General features: G+C 31.2%; 1 protein-coding gene across 1 annotated transcript in view; it reads right to left on the minus strand.

Moving 5' to 3' along the window:
* The window catches only part of LOC307149371 (kinase non-catalytic C-lobe domain-containing protein 1-like), a 46,022-nt gene that overhangs the window by 18,785 nt on the left and 2,237 nt on the right, over positions 1-25,000 (minus strand). The window contains 14 exon segments of the mRNA XM_079855662.1: positions 968-1,599; positions 2,681-2,843; positions 3,735-3,825; positions 5,868-5,945; positions 6,940-7,098; positions 7,104-7,237; positions 7,559-7,630; positions 8,949-9,060; positions 10,609-11,026; positions 12,980-13,166; positions 13,991-14,108; positions 15,332-15,496; positions 18,420-18,478; positions 22,240-22,438. Coding sequence (XP_079711788.1) covers positions 968-1,599; positions 2,681-2,843; positions 3,735-3,825; positions 5,868-5,945; positions 6,940-7,098; positions 7,104-7,237; positions 7,559-7,630; positions 8,949-9,060; positions 10,609-11,026; positions 12,980-13,166; positions 13,991-14,108; positions 15,332-15,496; positions 18,420-18,478; positions 22,240-22,438 — 2,587 coding nt within the window.

The raw sequence follows: 25,000 nt of genomic DNA on the forward strand, positions 1-25,000 counted from the left end.
TTTCTTTTAGAGTGAGCTCCCCTGGACTTAATTAATAGAAAAATCTGTGAATTTATGACATAAATCACAGAATTAAAGGTTAAGGAAAGGGTGATTTTTAACACAGGCAAGTAAAGTACATTATACTGAAAATAATAATAATAATAATAATAATAAATGTAAAAATAATAAAACAAAATAAAATATAAAAAAAAACAATAACATGTACAATAAAAATGGAAAAATAATAACACAAAATAAAATTAGAAAATTTAAAAAGAATAAAATAAAATAATACAAAAATAGTAAAATGTAAAAAAAAAATGCAAAAAATAATAATTAAAATAATTAAATAATTAAAAAATACAAAAAATTATAATAAATTGTAAAAAAAACAAGAAAGAATCAAATAAAATGTAGAAAGAAACAAAAAAAAATGTAAAAAAAAAATGAAAAAGTAAATTTAATTAATATACAAAAATACTAAAATGTAAACAAATACAAAAATACAAAAAACTAAACAAAATAAAATAAAAAAATAAAAAATTAATGATAAAATAATAATAATAATAAATTGCAAAACATAATAATAATAATAATAATAATAATAATAATAAAATATATAAATAATAAAACAAAGTAAAATGTAAAAAATAAAACAATTAAAATAATAATAAAAAACAGTAATAAATGGTAAAACAAACAATAATAATAAAATATAAATAATAAAACAAACAAAGTAAAATGTAAAAATTAAAACAATTAAAATAATAATAAAAAACAGTAATAAATGGTAAAACAAACAATAATAATAAAATCTAAATAATAAAACAAAACAAAATGTAAAAAATAAAATAAAATAAAATAAATTAAAACCAAATAATTATTTTTTTTAAATTGTTTAAAGAAGTAATAATACGGTATAATAAGTCGAAAAGTTAAATTGTTATTAAAATAAATTAAAATGATTTGCATATAAAATGGTTACCCATTGCCAGATCTCCGAGTCCGTTCTCCAGGTGTCCGTCAAACGTGAACTGTTCTCTGATCAGGTCACACACACGCTTCAGACACGAGCATCTCCAACACGAGCTCGAGAGAGTCAGTGTGTGATTCATACAGTGAGGAGCAGAAATATCCAAAACCCTTTCAGGAGACACTGTAGAGTTATTATCTCTATGGCAAACACTGCCTCTTTCATTCCTGAGAGCGGCGTCTGATCTTACAGAAGATAAAGGTTTTGGTAGTTTGATGTTTAGTGGTTCTGCGCTGAAGTGATGCACGCCTGTGATTGGCTGAAGCATGGCGATCTGAACAGGAAGTAGGGTCAGACTTCCTGTCTGTGGGTCTTGCTGTAACAGGAAGTTGTTATAAAACCCATTGTCACATGGTAGAGTGGGGTAGTTTGGCTGTTTGTCCGTTTCTTTATTGGTTATTTGGGTAATCACTGGAGGCGTTGAATTCACAAGAGTCTTACAACTGGATGATGATGAACAACCGGTCACATGATCCGCCGTAGAGAAAACTCCCTCAATCCCATCATCCTCGGTGTCGCTCTCGTCCGGTTCTTCTGGCTCTAGCGGGATAGTTTCATCTGTGATGTCATCAAAAGAGACAATCCTTAAAAACAAACAAGAGCATTAGATCCTAGATCCGCAATTCCGAGTTTATAACTCAAAATTCTGACTTTATTTCTCTCAATTCTGACTTTATTTCTCTCAATTCTGACTTTATTTCTCGCAATTCTGACTTTATTTCTCGCATTTCTGACTTTATTTCTCGCATTTCTGACTTTATTTCTCGCAATTCTGACTTTATTTCTCACAATTCTGAAATTTCACACAATTCGCAATTCTGGCTATTTTTCGCAATTCTGACTTTATTTCTCTCAATTCTGACTTTATATCTCGTAATTCTGACTTTATTTCTTGCATTTCTGACTTTATTTCTCGCAATTCTGACTTTATTTCTCGCATTTCTGACTTTATTTCTCACAATTCTGAAATTTCACACAATTCGCAATTCTGGCTATTTCTCACAATTCTGACTTTATTTTTCGTAATTCTGACTTGCTACTCACAATTCTGACTTCTCGCAATTCTGCCTTTATTTCTTGCAATTCTGACTTTATTTCTCACAATTCCAAAATTTTACACAATTCACAATTCTGACTTTACTTCTCGCAATTCGTACTTTATTTCTCGTAATTCTGACTTTATTTCTCGCATTTCTGACTTTATTTCTCGCAGTTCTGAAATTTTACACACTTCACAATTCTGACTTTATTACTCGCAATTCTGACTTTATTTCTCACAATTCTGACTTTATTTATCACAATTCTGACTTTATTTCTTGCAATTCTGCCTTTATTTTTTTGCAGTTCAGACTTTATGTCTCGCATTTTTTTCTTTCACAATACTGATTTTATTTCTCACAAGTCTGCCTTTATTTCTCGCAAAAAAACGTGGGGGAAATATATCAGTGAATTCTTCTTGAAACGGTTAAGTTTCACCCCGGTTCTGAACTTAAATGTTATAATTCATGAATGCTTTGACCTAAGGTTGGTCTCTTTATAAAGAAGACACTTGGCAGATTATTGCAGAAAGCACTTGAAAAAAATCGCAGTGTAAAAAAGTTCTAGAAGTGAAAGCGGATAGTCCATCTATCAGGGATATGTATAAGAGCGCGTCAGTGGACCTACAGCTCAGACTGTGTGTTTGGGGTCAGGACTATCGGGCTGAAGTGTGTATCAGGAGAGGTGAAGGCCTCGGGCAAACTGATGCTGGTGGAGGACACTGGGTAATTATGAGGAACAGGACCAGTTACAGGGGCCAACCGGCCCTCGGGGGCCAACGGGACAAAACCTGAGACAAAAACACACCTGCAGATTAATACCACACAAATATAGTAAAGCATGTTCATATTCAGCCGACACACATGTCTGAACATTCATTACAAAACAGGGTGGATCCCATGAAAACGTGTGGATCACATTTCAGCCCCAAAAACAAATATATAAGACATTAAACATAATGAAGAGGAATCCTATTTTAGGACCATTAATGCAATTTTTTTGCAATATAACTGTATTTTAATAGCAAAAGCACATTCCCCTCATATTCTCATTTCTGCAATGCATCCATTTTACTTTTGAGTTTTTGGATTCTCATTTATATATATATATACAAAATATTTATATTTAAAACAAATAATTAATAATAAAATAGTTTCCACAAACATATGAAACAGCACAACTGTTTTCAACATTGAAAATAATAATGAATGTTTCTTGAGCATCAAATCCTCATATTAGAGTGATTTCTGAAGAATCATGTGACACTGAAGACTGGAGTAATGATGCTGAAAATTCAGCTTTGATCACAGGAATAAATTACACTTTACTGTATATTCACATAGAAAACAGATGATTTACATTATAATATAATTTCACAATTTTTACTGTAGTTTTGATCAAATAAATGCATTGTTAGCATAACCCACCCCAAACTTTTGAATAACAGTGCATATACATAATTATTTTCTTCTTTTTTTCACATTATAATAATATGAGATTCTTTTCACATTACATTACAAAGAATGTGTGGGTAAATGTGCTTAATTGTCATAAAGATAATAGGCTTTCTTTATGAGCAGCAGAATTTCTCTCTTCTGATTTTAGGGTGAAATATGAGCTGAAAATGTTTTGTGACTTAATCTCAAATGTTAAAAATGCAAACTGACAGAATGACTCGCACCTGTGTTAACTTCTCCCAAGTGTGGGTCAGGTGTGTGTCCAGCACACTCAGGAGAACACGGTTCCTCTGTACCTCTATTCCCATCCAATGCCTTCAATGAAAAACACTTCTGGTTATGAGAAACTTGCTGACCGAAGTTCATGCATTAAGACCGGAAAGAGTTACAGAAGAGCGTTTGTGTGTTTGTGAGAGTAACTGGGATTTACTCTTTATTTGGTTCTATTTTTAGTTTGTCTAAAGATTTTCAGAATAATCATCTGTGGGAAAGTTGATATTTAAACCAAGTCTCCTGAGATTTGAAAGATCAACTTCTGAGCAATTGCATTCCTTTGAGAAATCTCATGCAAATTCAATTCACGACTATCTGGAAGCTGGAGTTAAAAACATGTGTATTAGATGTGCAAACGGGACAGAGATGAGTGTGTGTCGCTGATATCACTGGACTGACATGTTTCATGCGGTAGAAGGACAGTTTCTGTGATCAAATATGGAAACTCGTTTCCGCCACAGAATAAAAACTAAAAAGGTAACTGCAACATTTTATTTCACAATTCTGACTTTCACGCAAATTCTGAGGTTATTACTCGCAATTCTGACCTTTTTTCAGGATTGTAATATAAACTCGCGATTGTGAGAAAAAGTCATGATTGCGAAATATAAGCTTGCAATTAAAACAGGGAATTCTGACTTTTTTTCTCGCAATTCTGACTTTATTTTTCGGAATTTTGCCTTTATTTCTTGCAATTCTGCCTTTATTTCTTGCAATTCTGACTTTATTACTTGCAATTCTGACTTTATTTTTCGCAATTCTGACTTTATTTCTCACAATTCTGCCTTTTTCTTGCAATTCTGACTTTATTACTTGCAATTCTGACTTTATTTTTCGCAATTCTGACTTTATTTCTCACAATTCTGCCTTTTTCTTGCAATTCTGACTTTATTACTTGCAATTCTGACTTTATTTTTTGCAATTCTGACTTTTTTTTGCAATTCTGACTTCATTTCTCACAATTCTGACTTTATTTCTCACAATTCTGACTTTATTTCTCACAATTCTGATTTTATATCTCGCTATTCAGCCTTTATTTCTTGCAATTCTGACTTCATTCTCGTAATTCTCATTTTATTTCACGCAATTCTGACTTTATTTCACGCAATTCTGACTGTATTTCTCGTAATTCTGAATTTATTTCTCGTAATTCTGACTTTATTTCACACAATTCTGACTTTATTTCTCATAATTCTAACTTTATTTCTCGTAATTCTGACTTTATTTCTCGTAATTCTGACTTTATTTCTCGTAATTCTGACTTTATTTCTCATAATTCTAACTTTATTTCTCATAATTCTAACTTTATTTCTCGTAATTCTGACTTTATTTCTCGTAATTCTGACTTTATTTCTCATAATTCTGACTTTATTTCTCATAATTCTAACTTTATTTCTCGTAATTCTGACTTTATTTCTCGTAATTCTGACTTTATTTCACACAATTCTGACTTTATTTCTCATAATTCTGACTTTATTTCTCGTAATTCTGACTTTATTTCTTTTAATTCTGACTTTATTTCTCATAATTCCGACTTTATTTTTCGTAATTCTGACTTTATTTCACACAATTCTGACTTTATTTCTCATAATTCTAACTTTATTTCTCGTAATTCTGACTTTATTTCTCGTAATTCTGACTTTATTTCTCGTAATTCTGACTTTATTTCACACAATTCTGACTTTATTTCTCATAATTCTGACTTTATTTCTCATAATTCTAACTTTATTTCTCGTAATTCTGACTTTATTTCTCGTAATTCTGACTTTATTTCACACAATTCTGACTTTATTTCTCATAATTCTGACTTTATTTCTCATAATTCTAACTTTATTTCTCATAATTCTGACTTTATTTCTCGTAATTCTGACTTTATTTCTTTTAATTCTGACTTTATTTCTCATAATTCTGACTTTATTTCTCACAGGAGAATGTGCAGACCGTGAGCTCTCCCACTGAGCCACCGTGCTGCTGAATTTGGAGATAAAACGTTGCAATGGTGGAAAGAAGTTTCCATAGTAAACCGCACAGAGAACAGAGACTCTCTAGAAGTGAGAAGACGAGATCAGATGCTGACGCGTCACCTGATGAACTCGACTGATGAGCTGCGTCCACACACTCTCTACATCACTTCCCTGCCGGCAGAGGTAGTCACGGCAACACTGAAATATGACAGCAGACATAAACCACATTACCATACGCAAACAGCCTAATGAAGCCTTTTAACACTGAATGAATAATTACATAATAATTATCATGTATTAATTATAACATAATAATCATCCATAATTACACTGTGAAATTATGTTCAGGACAATTCAGCCCAAAATCATGAATTATTAAAATCAGTATTTATTTAATTTAAATAACACATCATTATTTTTACACTCTATATATATATATATATATATATATATATATATATATATATATATATATATATATATATATATATATATATATATATATAAAGTTTCATTTACATATGTATTTCATTTGTTAATATTACTTACTTTAGTTAACATATAATAATAATAATAATAATTTATTATTTATAATGCACTTTTCTAGTACCCAAAGCTCTTAGTTTTTCAACGTGAACTAACAATGAACAATACTTCTTCTGTTCATTTCAACATTTACTAATACATTTTTAAAATGGGATTTAATGTTGGATTTCTTAACATTAGTTAATTAGTTAAAACCAATGAACAACTGTATTTTTATTAACTAACATTGGCAAAGATTATTAAACGTTGCAAAAAAATAAATATTGCACACTGTTAATTAATACAATTTGTATTAATTATGTTAATTATGTTAACAAATGAAACCTTAATTTAAAGTGTATTGTAAATATTGTAAAGATTTTTGAATGATTTTAAATGAAATAATATTTCACAATATTACTGTTCTTACTGTTGATCATAAGACACCTAAAAACTATTTTTTTAAATGTATTATTTATATTATTTCTATACACTATATACACTATATATACACTATATATACACACTATATAAAGTTCCTGCACAATAGACTTGACTTTTCATTTTATTTTTCTTGATAATAAATATAATTCTCCTATATTTTTGAGTAAAATATAACTCTATAAAATACGTTTTAAATTAATAAATAATGATCGTTCTCAAGCACCTTTTTGGCCGCTTCAATAGACGGTCTTTCGATTGGCGTTCTCTTGGCCATCTCCAGCAGGAGTCTCTTGAGTTTCCTCGGCATGGCCAACTTTTGATCGGGAGACAAATTAAACTTGGCTGAAGCCCAGAGGACGGCTGCCACCCCATACACACACGCCTAGAGAGAAACACACATCCGTTTGAACACACAGCACTGTGTGTCACTACTAGAAAGTGGTTGCCATAGTGACAAACCTTTTCCGTAACAATTCCATGTTCTTGAAATTCAGGAGCCAGGAAAAATGCATCACAGGAGACTGAGAAGGACAACCGGAACAGAGTTATTAATAATAATAAACTTTATTTTAAAGCAGCTTCTCAAGACACTTTACACAAAAATACAAAGAGAAAAATAAATAATAATAAAAGTAAAAAATACACAGATACACAAACAAAAGAACACACTGGAATACAAAATAATTAAACCTTTAGGGAAAAGTCAAACTAAAAAAAGTGAGTTTTTAGGTTGGATTTAAAAATGTTTAGAATTTGTGCATCTTTAATATGAGAAAGCCCTGAGTTAATGAGTTAATGAACTGAAGTTAATGAACGATTGCATTAGTTGTGAGAGCTCGTACCTGAGTTTTTGGGTCTGAGAAACAGCATCTCTCCTTCACAGCCCACAAACACTGAGTCCAGACACACATAGTCTGAAGGCACACAGAGAACACGTGATCATACAAGTCAGGAGCAAACGATTGCTGAGGAAATGTTGCCTTTAGTTCTTATTAAAGTGTGATGGTTGCTGAAACTATCAGTGTTTCTGAATGTGGGAAGATGGGAAATTACATTCCTTGCTTCAACATTCAAGATTTTAGGTTCAAATCTTAGGAATGTCAAGTCAGCCAAAGCCCTAAATATTTAGCTTAAGAGATTTTATTTGAATATTTCAATAATTTAACAACAAAAAATGTGCATCTTTAAATGCTCACATGACACGCAGGTAAAAATGTGTGTGTGTGTGTGTGTGTTACAATTATTTGTTATTACAAATGATTACAATTTTTGTTTAGGTGAATGTCATTTGACCATTTATAAATATATATTTATTATAATTTCTATTGTTTATTATTGTCTGATGTCAGTTAATGCTCACATGACGTGTGTGTGTGTGTGTGTGTGTGTGTGTGTGTGTGTGTGTGTGTGTGTGAGTGTGTGAGTGTGCGTGCGTGCGTGTGCGTTTTAATAAAAAAATTATTACAATTTTTGTTTAGCTGCATGTCATTTGACCATTTATAAATATATATTTATTATAATTTCTATTGTTTATTATTGTCTGATGTCAGTTAATGGTGACATGACATGCAAGTAAACAAAAATAAATATTTTTTTATTTGTTCTATTTGTATCATTTATTATTTTTAAGTGTTTTATTTTAATTGTTTGAAAAAATAATAAATAATAAATGATAGTAAATAATAATACAAAAATCTTGATTTTATTTAAAAATGTATAGGAATGTCAAGAATGTCTATTTTATTCTATTTTATTTAGACTTTTTATCTCACAATTCTAACTTTATTTCTCATAAATCCAAGTTTATAACTGACTTTCTCAGAATTGTGAGATGTAATCTTGCAATTCAGAGAAAAAAAATCTACATTGTGAGATATAAACTCACAACTATCTTTAGTATTTATTTATTTTTTTACTCTTTACGTGGCAGAAACAAGCTAATAGGAAAGTGTATATTTTTGTATGCTGTAACTGGTCATCACTTCTCTATATGTTTTTATTATCAAGTTTTAACCTTCAGTGTGTCAAATGAAATTTTAAAACTACAAATATTCCATCAGGTCTCTGAAGTAAAAACAGCTCAAACACTTCATGCATAATAATCATATGAGTATTAGAAAATGTGTATTAAACATATGCATATGTGCATTAGCAAAGCACTGCATTAAAATATAGGTTAATTATGGACATGACACATAAAGACAAAGTAAAGAGTCTTTGATGTCGACTGACCCGGGAGGTCGATGTACGTCTGCAGCGTGGAGAGACACGTGTGGCATAAAGCCCAGAGCTCGTTCACTGAGAGCGGAGCGGAGCGAGAGAGAAGATCCCGCAGGCACATCCACTGGGAACAAACATACAACAATATCGCTCATTCATTTTACATCAACACACTTCTTTTTATCACACTTTCAAAGTGCTAAAACTGTGTCACCGTTCTTCCCCAGCTGATTTCTGTGAAACATGAACGACGAGCGGGACAGTCAACAGACCAGCACTGCACTGAGAGTCTAAGCCTTGCCAATGGAAATATTCAAGTGCACGAAGATGCAAAAAATAAGTAATTTGTTACTTGAACGCTGTGTGGAAAGTTGTGTGTGCGCAAACATCAGAAGCGAGCGCAGAAAACATGTCTCGGACAGCGCGCAAATACTGAATTGAGCTCTCTTTCACCTAAAAACTACTGCTACTCGTCTTTAATAATGTTTTAAATTTATATTAGTTAGGTTAATAGTTTTAGCTGTGGCATTGAAATTGGAATAGAGGATTGTGAATTTTCACTGGTATGTAAAATTGTGGTCATAACTGGTTTCATGGCCGGTAAAACATGCTTATGGCTAGTACATTTTCAGAGTCACCAGCCATTGGCAGCTGCAGACAAAAGTTAGTTTTAGGCCCTGGTTAAAACACTTAAATGTTTCTTTTGGATGTTTTCTTTCCACTAGTCTGAGAGAAGATATGATATGGAACAGAATAGACTCAAATCTCAATATTGAGCAGTGCATGAAATAAACTGTAGTGTCTTGGTTTAAAGGAGTAGTTCACTTCAGAATTAAGATTTCCTCATAATTTACTCTCCTCCACGTCATCCGAGATGTTCATGTCTTTCTTTCTTCATTTGAAAAATAAATGAAGGTTTTTGAGGAAAACGTTCCAGGATTGTTCTCCATATAGTGACTTCAATGGGGTCCAAATGTGAGTTTCAGTGCAGCTTCAAAGTCTCGACACGATCCAGCTGAAGAATAAGAGTCTTATCTAGACAAACCAGCGGACATTTTAGAACAATAATAAACATTTATATACTTTTACCCACAAATGCTCGTCTTACACTAGCTGTGATGCGCCACACATTACGTAATCAGGTTGAAAGGTCACGCGTGACGAAGGCGGAGGTACAGACTTAGTGTTTACAAAGCGAACGTGCAAAGACTAAGTCAAACGCCCTTTACAAAATAAATAAAAGGTAAAACAACAATGTCGGACGTTTTTTTTCAGAGTTTTTCGCTCTATTTACATTTTTGAACCAGAAACACGCGTGACCTTTGAACGTGATTACGTTAATGCGTAAAGTCGTGGACGTGCAAGACGAGCATTTGTGGGTAAAAGTTTATTATTGTTCTAAAATATCCGCTGGTTTGTCTAGATAAGACTCTTATTCCTCGGCTGGATCGTGTCGAGACTTTGAAGCTGCACTGAAACTCACATCTGGACCCCATTGAAGACACTATATGGAGAACAATCCTGGAACGTTTTCCTCAAAAACTTTTCGACCGAAGAAAGAAAGACATGAACATCTAGGATGACGTGGAGGAGAGTAAATTATCAGGGAATTTTAATTCTAAATAATAATAAAGTGGGTCATATCTCGGCCGTTCTGTATCAACAAACAAACCTCATTCTGATATCCCTCATTCTGGGACAGGATGGTTTGGCTGTCGTGGTTTGAGCAGCACAGATCTCCGTCTTCCAGGGTTTCAGCGTCTACAAAGTCGCTTTGATCCGTCTCAGGAGCGTCCGGTTCGACCGTCGCATCCACAGACGGGTCACATGATTCCTCTCCTCGCCGCTCGGACCTTCTCTCAGCCCGAGTGTGTTTAGCCCGCAGTCTCCCGCTCCAGCTCTCGTCCTCGCTGATCTCGGACAGGTCGGACACCAGCATGCTGATGGGAGTGTGTGAGGGAGGACTGAACACCCGAGGGTTGTTGGAGTCCGGGACGGAGCAGGACCGGTTCAGGGCTCTCCTCTCCTGACTCCTCCTGTGCACCGGAGAACTGTTCTGAGACCTGCTGTCCGGAGAGGGCTCGTCTTCCCTGATGAAGAGCCAAGTCAATATGCATTCAGTGTGTATTATTATTATTATTCTCAGCTTATTCCTGTTTTATGTACAGTGCTGTATTATTTAAAGGTGTATTGTGTAATATTTAGGAGGATCTGGTGACAGAAATGCAATATCATATGTTTTCAGTGGTGTATAAAGACCTTACTTAATGAACCGTAATGTTTTTATTATCTTAGAATGAGCCATTTCTCTCTACACACACCGCGGGTCCGTTTACATCGACATGTTTCTACGGTGGCCCTAAACGGACAAACGCGTTTCCTCACTATGTTGTTCTTCGTGTAAAGAAGCTTTAGCTAAAGTCAGCGAATAAAACACGGACACAATGATGAACAAGTAACAACAATATTCACAATAACATATTGGTTTACTGAATGATTAAGTAAAACTAATTTCTTAATTTATCTTTGTAAAGAAACCTTATTGTTTAACTGGCTACTCTCTGCTGTCTCAGACGACGACATCACTTCCTGTCGGCCACCGTAACTTCTGTTGTGTGCAGTTCGCAACCTCACCACTAGATGCCGCTAAAATTACACACTGCACCTTTAAGAATTGACTTGAAGTTATCCTGTACAGAGTTTACTTAAAGTTTTCCTTATATAGAATTGACTTGAAGTTTTCCTGTACTGCATTTACTCGAAGTTGTCCTTGTATATTTTACTTGAAGACAGCTTTAAAGCCACTCCTCCTTATATGTGACCCTGGACCACAAAACCAGTCATAAGGGTCAAGCTGAACAAATAGGCTTTTCATTGATGTATGGTTTGTTAGGATAGGACAATATTTGGCCGAGAGACAACAATTGAAAATCTGGAATCTGAGGGTGCAAAAAAATCGAAACATTGAGAAAATCTCCTTTAAAGTTGTGCATTTATGTTGGTGATTGTGCTGCATTCACTCACAAAAATACATGTTTTATATATTTACGGTAGGAAATATACAAAGTATCTTCATGGAACATGATCTTTACTTAATATCCTCATGATTTTTGGCATAAAAGAAAAATGGATAATTTTGACCCATACAATGTATTGTTGGCTATTGCCACAGATATATCCGTGCGACTCAAGACTGGTGACGTGATCCAGGGTCACATTTGTTCATACAAGTATATGTTGTTTTTAGCTAAAGTGATTCAAGAGAGGAAGGAGGAGAAAGAGAAACAGTTATCTTACGTCTGGCTGTCAAAAATGAGAAAATTGTCTAAATTGGAATCTGAGGAAGATATTATCCAGATTTAAGATGTAAGATTTCAAAGGAATTAAAGCCATACTTGAGCTCTGTTTGGCTGAACAAATTTCAAGGATTTTTCATGTTTTTGTGTTTGTGAAAATAAATGTGCAACACTTTAACGGACTGGCCGTGCATTTCTTGACGCGTAAGACACTTAATCTCCTAATAGAAGCAAGAAAAATTTGTATTTGGTCTTTGCACTATAATAAAAAACTTGTTTCCAGTCCAAATATCAAAAAAATCTTAAAAAATGTACTGTAAAAAATGCTTTACTTACTTAGTATTTTTGTCTTGTTTCCAGTCCAAATATCTAACATTTCTTAAATCAAGATGCATTTACTAAAGTAGGAAAATGCCATAAGATATTAAGTCTTGTTTTCTGGGGAAATAAATAAAAATTAAGTGTGTTTTTGCTTTTAAAAAAAGCTAAATCTTCTGCCAATGGAGTAAGAAAAATAATATTGTTTCTGTTTGAATTAAGATTATTTTTCTCTCTCCATTGGCAGATAATTTTGTTTGTTTTAAGCAAAAACTCATTTCATTTTGATTAATTCCTCCAGAAAACAAGACATAATATTTTATGGCATTTTCCTACTTTAGTAAATGCATCTTGATTTAAGAATTTGTAGATATTTGGACTGGAAACAAGACAGAAACACTGAGTAAGAGATGCGGTGTGTTTCTGTACCTGAGTCCAGCCGACGCTCCAGACCAGCGAGAGCCGTTACACACCAAACCCCTGCGCCTCAGCAGAAGCTCTTCTCCGTCACACGAGTCGCCGGAGGAGTTTCTGATCATGGGACGAGCGCTGGAGGGATTCTCCGTGGTGTTTGATCTTACAGCTTTGTAATCCAGAAAATGGAAACCGGAACTATCTGTGAAGAAATAGAAAGATCTGGCTATTAAAGCCAAACCACTTTAAGCTAAAAAATGTATAATTTATAAAATATTTGTAAGTCCACCTGAGATTTCATTTGAATAATTCAATAATTTAACATATATATATATATATTAATAAATTAATTTAAAAAAGAATAATAATAAATGACATGCAGCTAAACAAGTAACATATTTTTTTATAATTTAATCATTTATTTAGATATTTTATTTTTTGCTATTGTCTGATGTCAGTTATTGGTCACAGGAAATGCAGGGAGACAAATAAAATATTTTTTGTATTTTTTTTAATTATTATTATTTATTTTTTTGTTATTCTCTGATGTCAATTAATGATCACATGACATGCAAGTAAAAAAATTAAATAAATATATATTTTTAAATGTATTCTTTTTATTATTATTCATTATTTTTAAGTGTTTTATTTTACTTGTTTAAATCAGTTGAATTTTAAAATAATTTATATATTTCAATTTTATAATTTTGGATTAATTATCAACCCATAATTTCTTTTGAAGATATTTTTTGATGATAACCCCCTTCTTTTTTTCCGATTCTTTAGGTTTATGTTGTTTATTTATTCTTTGTTTGCTGCTATTCGGTCTTTTTGAAATTGTATTAAGCTTTGTCTTTTGAGGTTTGTTTGGTATCTTGTATGTTCCTTCAAGCAATCAAATATATACTGTATATATATATATATATATATATATATATATATATATATATATATATATATATATATATATATATATATATATATATATATGGGAAGTCACATTATGAGACAACTGTGGGATCAAACCTGGGAAAGTAGCGACGGACTCTATGGACAGAAGTCTTCGTCCAACAGCGGATAGTTTCCGACAGACGGTTGTGGACGAGACGTCAGTGAGGAAAGCCTCGGCCTGAGAGAGAAGATCCTGCAAAATAAGAGCTGATGTTATTCACACACACGCATCATTAACCCGTGTGCGCTCCTTATTTGTGAACACACTCATGTTCCTTACAGTTAAAGTGACCGGACACGTAAAATGTTCTATTTTCTTCAGTAAAATCAATGTAATATATTTTTGTTCAATAATATTTTATCTTTTTTATTTGGCATTTTGAGATAATTTAATGGTACTGATTAATATTTATGCAATAATTATTATCCATTTTTCCCCATTGAAAACAATTTAACAAAGAGGGAAATCTGCCTCCTTCAGTCAAATGACCCTTAAACCATTTATGTCATACATTTTAAATATTTAATTCTCCATAGAAAGTCGTGGAAGTTCTGAAATCGTACATTTTTCTAATTTTTTCACGTGCATATCATGTGAACTTGAGTAAATTATTAATTAAATTATTATTACATTAATTATTTTATTATTAAATTATTGAAATATTAACTTAAAATCTCAGAGGTTCAGCTGACAAAAAAGCTTTAGAGAATCCAGAACAAATGTATAAGATATTTTATTATTCCTGAAAGGTTAGTGTGATTTCCATTAAACGTTTATATCTGTGTTCTCTGCAACATTCTGTCAGCCGTCAGTAAAGCTGGATCTGGGGATTGTTCACATCGGTCAGATGAAGGGAGAGATCTTTGTTTCATGACTGAACTGAGTCTGTGGCTCGTGTGTGTCAGAGAAACACTAGCGCTGGATATCCACTAGACTGCGCTCAAGGACAGCCTGGATTAGCAAAGGTCAACAAACATTACAAGATCAAGAACAAATCAAGATTTGTTCACATCAAACACAGTGCTGGTTTGTCCATGTTTATGTCGCAATCAAATTGTTATGTTGTTAATATAACAATAATATGTTACTTTAAAAAAAGCAGAATTATTTTTGTTGTAAATGACAAAATTATTACAATTATGTTATTAACATGAATTATTATTTTTTTATTATATTTGAATATGCAGCCTTTTCAGCCGATATCCATTAAATGGATATGCTGTTAATGTAAAAAATATAATAGTAATATTTTTTTATTTAAAAAATTATTATTTCAAAAATATATATAAAAAAACTATAGAATTATATTAGAAAATTATATTTATTTAAATTCTATTTTTTATTTCAATTATAATTTAAAATTATATTATGAACATGCAAATATAATTATTAAAATGATGTCTCTGATGATGAACCTGGAGTGTGGGTCGATCCTCAGGTTTCTCTCGCTGCATCCGCTTCAGCAAACACTTGCTCTCTTCACTCAGATCCTGATCCTGATCCTGATCCTGATCCTGATCCTGATCCGTGACGGGATCCAGTGCGGCCCAGAGGGTGGAGCCTAATGAGAACATGTGACCCTGGAGAACAGAGACATGCTAATTAAATCATACTTCTTAAACATATCTAAGGGATTATCTAATATACAGACTATAAACCCAAAACCTGATCTACTATCACTAGATGAAATCTGTAATATGAAGTTGTAATGGATCATCGCATGCATTATGGGTCTTTTTGTTTACAAAACAAAAGGCACATTTATTTAGTTTTTATTTTGCTTATTAGTTTATTAAATAAAACAAAGTCACAGGACAGAATGCACCCTAAAATGTAAGTATAATGTTAAAATTGCAAAATTAGTAAAATGTTATGAGCATGCACAAAAAAAGAAGTGTATAATTAAAATGAAAAAAATGAAAAAAATTCTAATATTAAAATATTACAAAAAAGATGTTATGAAAATGCAAGATAAAAAGAAGTGTATATGAAGTATAAAATTAATTATAAAATTAAAATGAAAAAATTATTAAAGTTATGCTATGAACCTGCAAAGATATTATTAACATTGTTATGAACATGCAAAAAAAAAAAAAAAATAAATAAATAAATAAAAAAAAAAAATATATATATATATATATATATATATATATAATGAAAATGATGTTCTGAAAATGCAAACAAATAATATAGTAATAAATTACTGGCCTCCATCTGAAAAATATATGAAGTAAAATCAATATTCCAAAATGATTAAAATGATGTTATGAAAATGCAAAAAGAAAAAACACTGGTCTCCATCTGAACAAATTAAGTGTATATGAAGTATAAAAATTATGTAGGCTATAAAATGACAAAATTATTAAAATGTTACGAACATGCAAAAGAAGTGTAAATGAACTATAAAAAAGAAGTAGCCTATACAATTAAAATGACAAAATTATTAAAATTGAAATATGAACCTGCAACAAATATTATAAAAATTATGTTATGAAAATGTAAAAAAAAACAACAACAAAAACAGTACTGGCTTCCATCTGAAAGAAAATGAAGTGTATTTGAAGTATAAAAACTAAGTATAAAATGATTATTACAAAATTAATAAAATGTTGTTATGAACCAGCAAAGATATTGTTAAAAATGTACATGCAAAACAATATTATGAAAATGGTGTTATGAAAATGCTAAAATAATCTGTCTGAAAAGTGTATGAAGAATAAAATCAATATTACAAATGTATTAAAATTATGTTATGAAAAATGCAAAAAGAAAAAAGACTTATCTCCATCTGGGGGAAAAAAAGTGTATATGAAGGACAAAGCTGAATGTTATGAATATTATTAAAAATATGTTTCAGTTTTTCCAATAACAGTTTCTTTGAGACTATATTTTCTTCAGGTTTGGTCCGCATCTGAATCCATCAAACCTGACGACTCATTGCTCAGCTCCAATAATGAAACATTTCAATGAAAAGAAGATTGCAAACAACAGAATCTCACGCAGGTCAGACTCGTCCGTCCGAAATCTGATGATAAGAAGAATCTTAATATCATCAAAACACTTCTGTTTAGCTGTGCATTTACTGAATGAGCACTGTGCCACTGTTCGTCCGACTGGTTGTACTGTACTGTATTTTATTAAATTTTTCTAAACTGTTTTAATTATTCTTATTTCTTTTTATTATTTTAATTTCTTCTATGTAAAGCACTTTGAATTGCCATTGTGTATGAAACGTGCTATATAAATAAACTTGCCTTGCCTTGCCTATCATGAATAAATATTCACCTTATCCCAACATACATCTGATCATCATCAATATTTCAGAAAATATTAATATTTTGTAGAGAAACAGAATTAAGGTTTTTAAAATAAAAGGCTGTTCATTCCCACTGAAAGAGCATTACATAAGGTGTGTTCATTTCAGAAATGCAAACCGCCTACAGCAATTCTGGCTCGTGGTTTTTATTATTTTACTCTCTCTCTATATATATATACAGCATATATATATATACACACACACACACACACACACACACACACATATATATATAAATATATATATATACAGATAAGGTAGAAGCTAGCAGGTTATTTAGTTTTTATTTTATTTATTAGTTTATGAAATAAAACAAAGGCTATTCTTCGTCTGTAGGCCCAGGACAGAATGCAACAGTCATCCTAAAAATGAAGTATAAGATTAAAATGATTAAAATTATGTTCATGACAATGATAAAAAAAAAACATTATAAAAATGATGTTATGAACATGGCAAAAAAAGGACTGGTCTCTATCTGAAAAAAGAATGAAGTGTATAGGAAGGAAAAAAAGAAGAAGAAGAAAATGAAAATACATTATTAAAAATAAATACACATTATTATAAATACATTATTAAAAATATGTTCTGAACATGCCAAAAAAAGAATGATCTCTATCTGAAAAAAAGTGTATATGAAGTATAAAAATGAAGAATAAAATTAAAATGACAAAATTATTAAAATTATGTTACGAAAAAAAGAAAAGAAAAGAAGGCTGGCCTCCATCTGACAAAGATTAAGCATATGTAACGCATAAAAAAGAAGTATAAAATTAAAATAGACAAAATTATTAAAATAATGTCATGAAGAGGCAACAAATGATTATATATATAATTTTTTTTCTGCTTTTATAATTACAATTTCTTTCATTATTACTCTGTATTACACTGGTATTACTCTGGTATATGTCCAAAAAGCTTGACAGCATGTTTTTAGTAATTTTGGGGAAATATGAAACGTGTGTGTGTATCAGTTGAAGTGAAAGTGCTCCAGAAGAAGAGACGCACTGAAACCTCACGATCGCAGCATCACAATCCTCTCTCAGCATGTCATAAGCACACACACGACTGCTTGTATTGTTGTCTATTGTATTGAGTTTTGGGAGGTTTCTCCGCTGTCTAGATGAGCCCTGTTCTGTCCATTTAGCAAACATTGTTTCTGACCTTGTAAAATAAGAGTTTAAGCTCACCTCAAACGTGTTTCCAGTCTTATCCAACTCTGGAGGAACAAAACAGCCGTCAGGATCATCTGAGAAAAGGCACATAACACAAGAGAAATCAAACTACATTTTCACACTTCCAATGCGAGTCGTGCTTGTCAATGCAAAAGCCACGTATAAAAAAACTGGGAACTAGAAACTAGAAAACACAAGCTTGAATATTAACAATTGAATTCACCAGGTAAAGAATGGTACACCTGATCACTAAAATGTAATCATGTAAAGAGCCCCTATTATGCTATTTTAAAGGTTCCTAATGTTGTTTTGGCGTCTCCTACAACAGGTTCACATGCATCCAATGTCAAAAACACTTTAATGTCCTCATAATCTCCACTGCACATCAGCTCTTTTCCCTCAGAGTCTGAAACGCTTCGTTTGAAGATTCAGTCTCTCTAAACTCCGCCTCTCTGAGAGCTGCTTTGCTGAGATTGGTCAGAAATCAAACGCTCATTATCATACCTGAATCTCAGCTCTTGATCACAGTGATATGAACAGTAACGATGGCGTGGGTTTTACCGTATCAATCTCATCAAAGTGGACATGAACAACACTAACCAAACTCTTCCAGTCTCAGTGTTTGAGGGCGGGGCAAAGCAGGCGTTGTGCGCAGGCAGCCAATGGGTTGGCATTATGCAAATTAGTTACAAACCATACATAGGTTTCTGTAAGAAGTGAGACTGGAAGACTGTAAAAAGTGTTCAGTTCACTTACTTAAAAAAAATTGAGTAAACCCATTGCCTTAAAATTATTAAGTAAATAAACTATGCAAAAATTACAAAATTAAGTTATGTGAACTTGACAATTCCACATTACTTCATTTTTTTGATTAAGCATAAGGTTTATTTACTTAATAATTTTAAGGCAACGGGTTTCCTAAAAAAAAAAAAAAAAGTTAAGTTAAGTCACCTGATCACTTTTTACAGTGAATTAGACGACTCGTTACTGGAGTTTAGAATCGCTTCTTTCTTTTAGGACACAATAACTCTATTTATCTGCACTTTGAAACTTTGCAGACCTTTTACGTTCAGAAACGCCGCATGACGACACACACACGTTTAACATTCAGCATTAGGTGTTTGATCTGATTTTAGGAGCGCTAGTAATTGTTATAGTTCACTTAACCAGTAAAACCATCTCAAAAAGAGAAGTCGTGTTAACTATGGTGAATGCGCAGAACTATGACAAAAACCCACAGTATGAAAGCTCCAGCTGTGATGTGTAATTATATTCTCTCTCTGTGAATAAGTGTGTAAGTCCTCGGAGGAGCTTTTCTAACTCTCGCTGTCTAACTAGGGCACATTGAGAAGAGACGCTCTCCTCCAGACGCTCGGATCTGTTAAATAGGTCAGGCGTTCTCCTCCTCAGTATCTCAGATCCTCCAGAAAATACTCGGGCGGAGGAACTCACCGGTATATTTAGAAAGCATACGCTGTGGCCTTTGAGAATGACATTCTGTGTATGAAATGGGCTGCTAACGGGACTAGAGGACAAAACCATTGCTAGTTTGTATGTATTTCTCATTTGTACCTTCATTTGTACAGTATAGTCAACATTTGAAGTGGATCAAAACCTTTCATCAAAGTTATACGTGAATTTTGAACAATACCCGTTCTTGTCTTAGGACAACTTTGATGAACTTTTTTGATCCACTTCAAATGTTGACTACTGTATTTTACAAGTTGTAACACAAAACACCCTAATCTGATAACAAAATAAGAAGAAACAAAACCATATAAAATATAATCGTGTGTGATTTGTCACACAGGGAATTATATGGTGATTCATAGTTTTTACTTGCAATTTTTACAGTAAAATTACAGTTAACTTTTTCACTAAGGTCCCAATAATTTGTTAAGGCATTAATTAACATTAACTAGCAGTACATTTGTTAGCAGGGAAAGTCATTTTACTGTTTTTCACAGTAAATTATATGATAATTCATAGTTTTTACTTGCAAAAACTATCAATTTAACAGTATTTTACAGTAAAATTACATTTAACTTTTTACATTAAGGTCCCAATAATTGGTTAAGGCATTCATTAACGTTCACTAGCAGTACATTTGTTTGCATAGAAAGTCCTTTTACTGTTTTTCAAAGTAAATTATATGGTAATTCATAGTTACCATAACAATTACCTGTCAAAACCATACATTTGAGAGTATTTTTACAGTAAAATTACAGGTATCACTTTACAATAAGCTCCCATTAGTTGATGCATTAACTAACAATGAGTGATACGTTTGTTACAGTATTTATGAATCTTAGTTAAGCAAGTTTTAGTTAGTTAAAAAATACAACCGTTCATTGTTGATTCATGTTAGCTCAGGTGTATTAATAAGAATGTATTAGCAAATAAACATGAACTATAATAATAGTTCATGTTAACTAATGTTTTTAAATAATGTTAACAAATGGAACCATAATGTAAAGTGTTACCAAATTACATATAATGCAATGCTAAACCATTTACAATTATGTTAAAGTAACAGTTTAACAGCATTTTTACTCTGTACCAGTTTTATCTTAACATGATCCTGACTCTCTTGAGTTCATTTCCAAAGGTTTATCTCAGAGGTTTTAGACTATCACAAAATGCACATTAATAATGCTTTACGGCATAAATTGCGCACTCGTGGGAGGGTGTTATATCTGTTAATAATTATGCAAATGAATGCCCCCATTATCCAACTGCACAATAGCACTGAAACACACCAACACATGTGAGATCCACATGAATAAAATCACACTCTCCCAGCTTTATGAAGACGCGTCTGTCAAAGCCATCCATTTGTAGAGACGTGCATAAAAAAATTACATTTACCTTTTTATGAGTTTCCAATAATTAGTTAAGCCGTTAATTAGCATTAACTAGCAATGAGTAGTATTTGTTTGCAGGGAAAGTCATTTTACTGTTTTTTTTTACAGTAAATTATATGGTTATCCATAATTTTTACTTGCCAAAACCATACCTATAACAGTATTTTACAGTAAAATTACAGCTAACTTCCCCAATAATTAGTTAAAGCATTAATTAAAATTAACTAGCAATGAGTAGTATTTGTTCGTAGAGAAAGTCCTTTTACTGTTTTTCACAGTAAATTATATGGTAAATTCATCATTTTTACTTGCCAAAATCATACATTTTGACAGTATGTTTTTACAGTAAAATTACAGTTAACTCTTTACACTAAGGTCCTAATAATAAATTAAGGCATTAATTAACATTAATTAGCAATGAGCAGTATTTGTTCACAGGGAAAGTCATTTTACTGTTTTTTTACAGTCAATTATATGGTTATCCATAGTTTTTACTTGCAAAACCATACATATAACAGTATTTTACAGTAAAATTACAGCTAACTTTCCCAATAATTAGTTAAAGCATTAATTAACATTGACTAGCAATGAGTAGTATTTGTTCGTAGAGAAAGTCCTTTTACTGTTTTTCACAGTAAATTATATGGTAAATTTATCATTTTTACTTGCCAAAATCATACATTTTGACAGTATGTTTTTACAGTAAAATTACAGTTAACTTTTTACACTAAGGTCCCAATAATTAGTTAAGGCATTAATTAACATTAACTAGCAATGGGCAGTACATTTGTTCACAGGGAAAGTCATTTTACTGTTTGTTTTACAGTAAATGATATGGTTATCCACAGTTTCTTTATGAAGACACATCTGTCAACACCATCCATTTGTAGAGATGTGCATCAAAAGCAATATTTTCAATAAATCCAGGCAAACGCTGTGAGTGTGTTTGAGTCACGAAGCTGATGACTCACCGCTGAGCTGATCCATGAAACACACGTTGCCGTGAGCGTTGAAGGCCAGTGTGTCGGGCGTTACGCAGAGTGTGTGGAAGAGTGGAGAGAGAGCGATGCTCTGTAGAGAACACACACACTCCACACACACCGCCCACAGCTCCTGCTCCGACAGCCCTCTGTCCCTCAGACACAAAATATCAGCCAGAGAAACATTCTCCTGAGGAAATATTGAGTGATTGATTGCATGCATGCATGATGTAGAGACACGTGCAGTGTAATGGGGCTAAAACATTTTTCTAATTTAACACACAATGCATCATTAGAAATTATATTACCAGCATAACAGTAACAGTCAAACACACATGCACACAAATACATAAACACACACTCACACGCAATGCTAAAAGTGTGGAATAATTAAGGTGTTTTAATGTTTTTGAAAGAAAATACAGTAAAAATATTTCATCAAAATGCAGTAAAAATTGTGAAATATTATTACGATTTAAATCAGCTGTTTTCTATGTGAATATACAGTAAAGTGTAATTTATTCCTGTGATCAAAGCTGAATTTTCAGCATCATTACTCCAGTCTTCAGTGTCACATGATCCTTCACACATCACTCTAATATGATGATTTGATGCTCAAAATACAGTTATGATTATTATCAATGTTGAAAACATTCATATTTTTTTTGTGGAATAAATTCACAGGAATGAATTACGTATTAAAATATAGTGATATAGAAAACAGTTATTTTAAATTCTAATAATATTTCACTGTTTTTACTGTATTTTTTGATCAAATAAATGCAGCCTTGGTGACAGAAGAGACTTCTTTGCAATAAAAAAAATGAATTTTTTATTCATTTTTATGAATTTTTATGAATTATTCCAAAACTTCTGACCGGTAGTGTAAATACACACACAGAGTACAAAACTCCGAAATCTCCATAGTGACCCATTCATTCCAATGGAATATTCCTCAGATTACAAAAGACAGATTGTAACCAGTTCCGCTATGATGTCACTAGAGTTTCCCAAATGCATTCATGGGGAATGTGTGTTTTATGTGTGATTGACAGCTATTTATTGTGTTTTCCTCTCCATTTGAGTTAGAAGCGAGTCTAAAGTGTGTTTGCCTGTAACTGATATGATGTTAGGACATTGTTATGCAGTTGCTAATGTGTTTCGCAAAACAAAACTCTATACAAACTATTTGTGTGTGTGTGTGTGTGTGTGTGTGTGTGTTCTATCCTTCATAAGGAAATAATCAAATGTGACTATATAACCGAGGCATGCTTTCAACAGATGGGAGAGTCTTAAGGGGACTTTCTACAAGAAGATCTTTTGGGTTGAGTAATACAATCTGTTGGTTCAGACAGGGATCTGATTCAACAAAAAAACTCTCTGAGCCAAAAACAAGGCCATCTAAGTGATGATGTCATGAGCCTTTAGATGCTTTAACAAACGTCTTTTGTGCTTCGTTTAATATCAGGACCGTGTTTAACTGGAAAAGGCACATTTGGGTTTTCCATTAAACTTTGTAGTAAACCTCCAAATTTCCCAAGACAGGCGGTTTCAAACTGGGGTTTGTGGAAATGCTTACAGAAAAAGTTTTTACAGAATTTTTTTTTTTTTTTTTACAAATATATAAATAAAAAAATAAGATTAAAAAAAAAAAAAAAAAAAAAAATTATATTTAAAATAAACAAATAAACAGATAAAAATAAAGAAATAATATATGTATTAAGAAATATAAATTAAGTAATATTTTTGTGGAAATGCTTACAGAAAAAGTTTTTACAGATTTAAAAAAAAAAATGTTTTTACAAATATATAAATAAAAAAATAAGATTAAAATAAATAAAAAATACAAAATTATATTTAAAATAAACAAATAAACAGATAAAAATAAATAAATAAATAAAATAAATAATGTATTAAGAAAATATAAATTAAGTAATTTTTTGTGGACATGCTTACAGAAAAAGTTTTTAAAGATTTAAAAAAATTTTTTTTTTACAAATATATAAATAAAAAATAAGATTAAAATAAATAATAAAAAATTATATTTAAAATAAACAAATAAACAGATAAAAATAAATAAATAAATAAATAAATAAATAATGCATTAAGAAAATATAAATAAAGTAATATTTTTGTGGAAATGCTTACAGAAAAAGTTTTTACAGATTTCTTTTTTACAAATATATAAATAAAAAATAAGATTAAAATAAATAAATAATAAAAAATATATTTAAAATAAACAAATAAACAGATACAAATAAATAAATAAATAAATAAATAAATAAAAATAAATAAATAAATAAATAATGTATTAAGAAAATATAAATTAAGTAATATTTTTGTGGAAATGCTTACAGAAAAAGTTTACAGATTTTTTTTTTTTACAAATATATAAATCAAAAATAAGATTTAAATAAATAAATAAATAAATCAAAAATTATATTTAAAATAAACAAATAAACAGATAAAAATAAATAAATAATATATTTATTAAGAAAATATAAATTAAGTAATATTTTTTGTGGAAATGCTTACAGAAAAAGTTTTTTTTTTTTTTTTTTTACAAATATATAAATAAAAAATAAGATTAAAATACATAAATAAATAAATAATCAAAAATGATATTTAAAATAAATAAATAAACAAAAATAAATGAATGAATTAATAATACATTTATTAAGAAAATATAAATTAAGTAATATTATTTTTCAAATATTAAATAAATAATAAATCCCCAGTATTAATTGAGTCG

This window comes from Squalius cephalus (genome assembly GCF_949319135.1).
Source record: "Squalius cephalus genome assembly, chromosome: 21".
NCBI lineage: Eukaryota > Metazoa > Chordata > Actinopteri > Cypriniformes > Leuciscidae > Squalius > Squalius cephalus.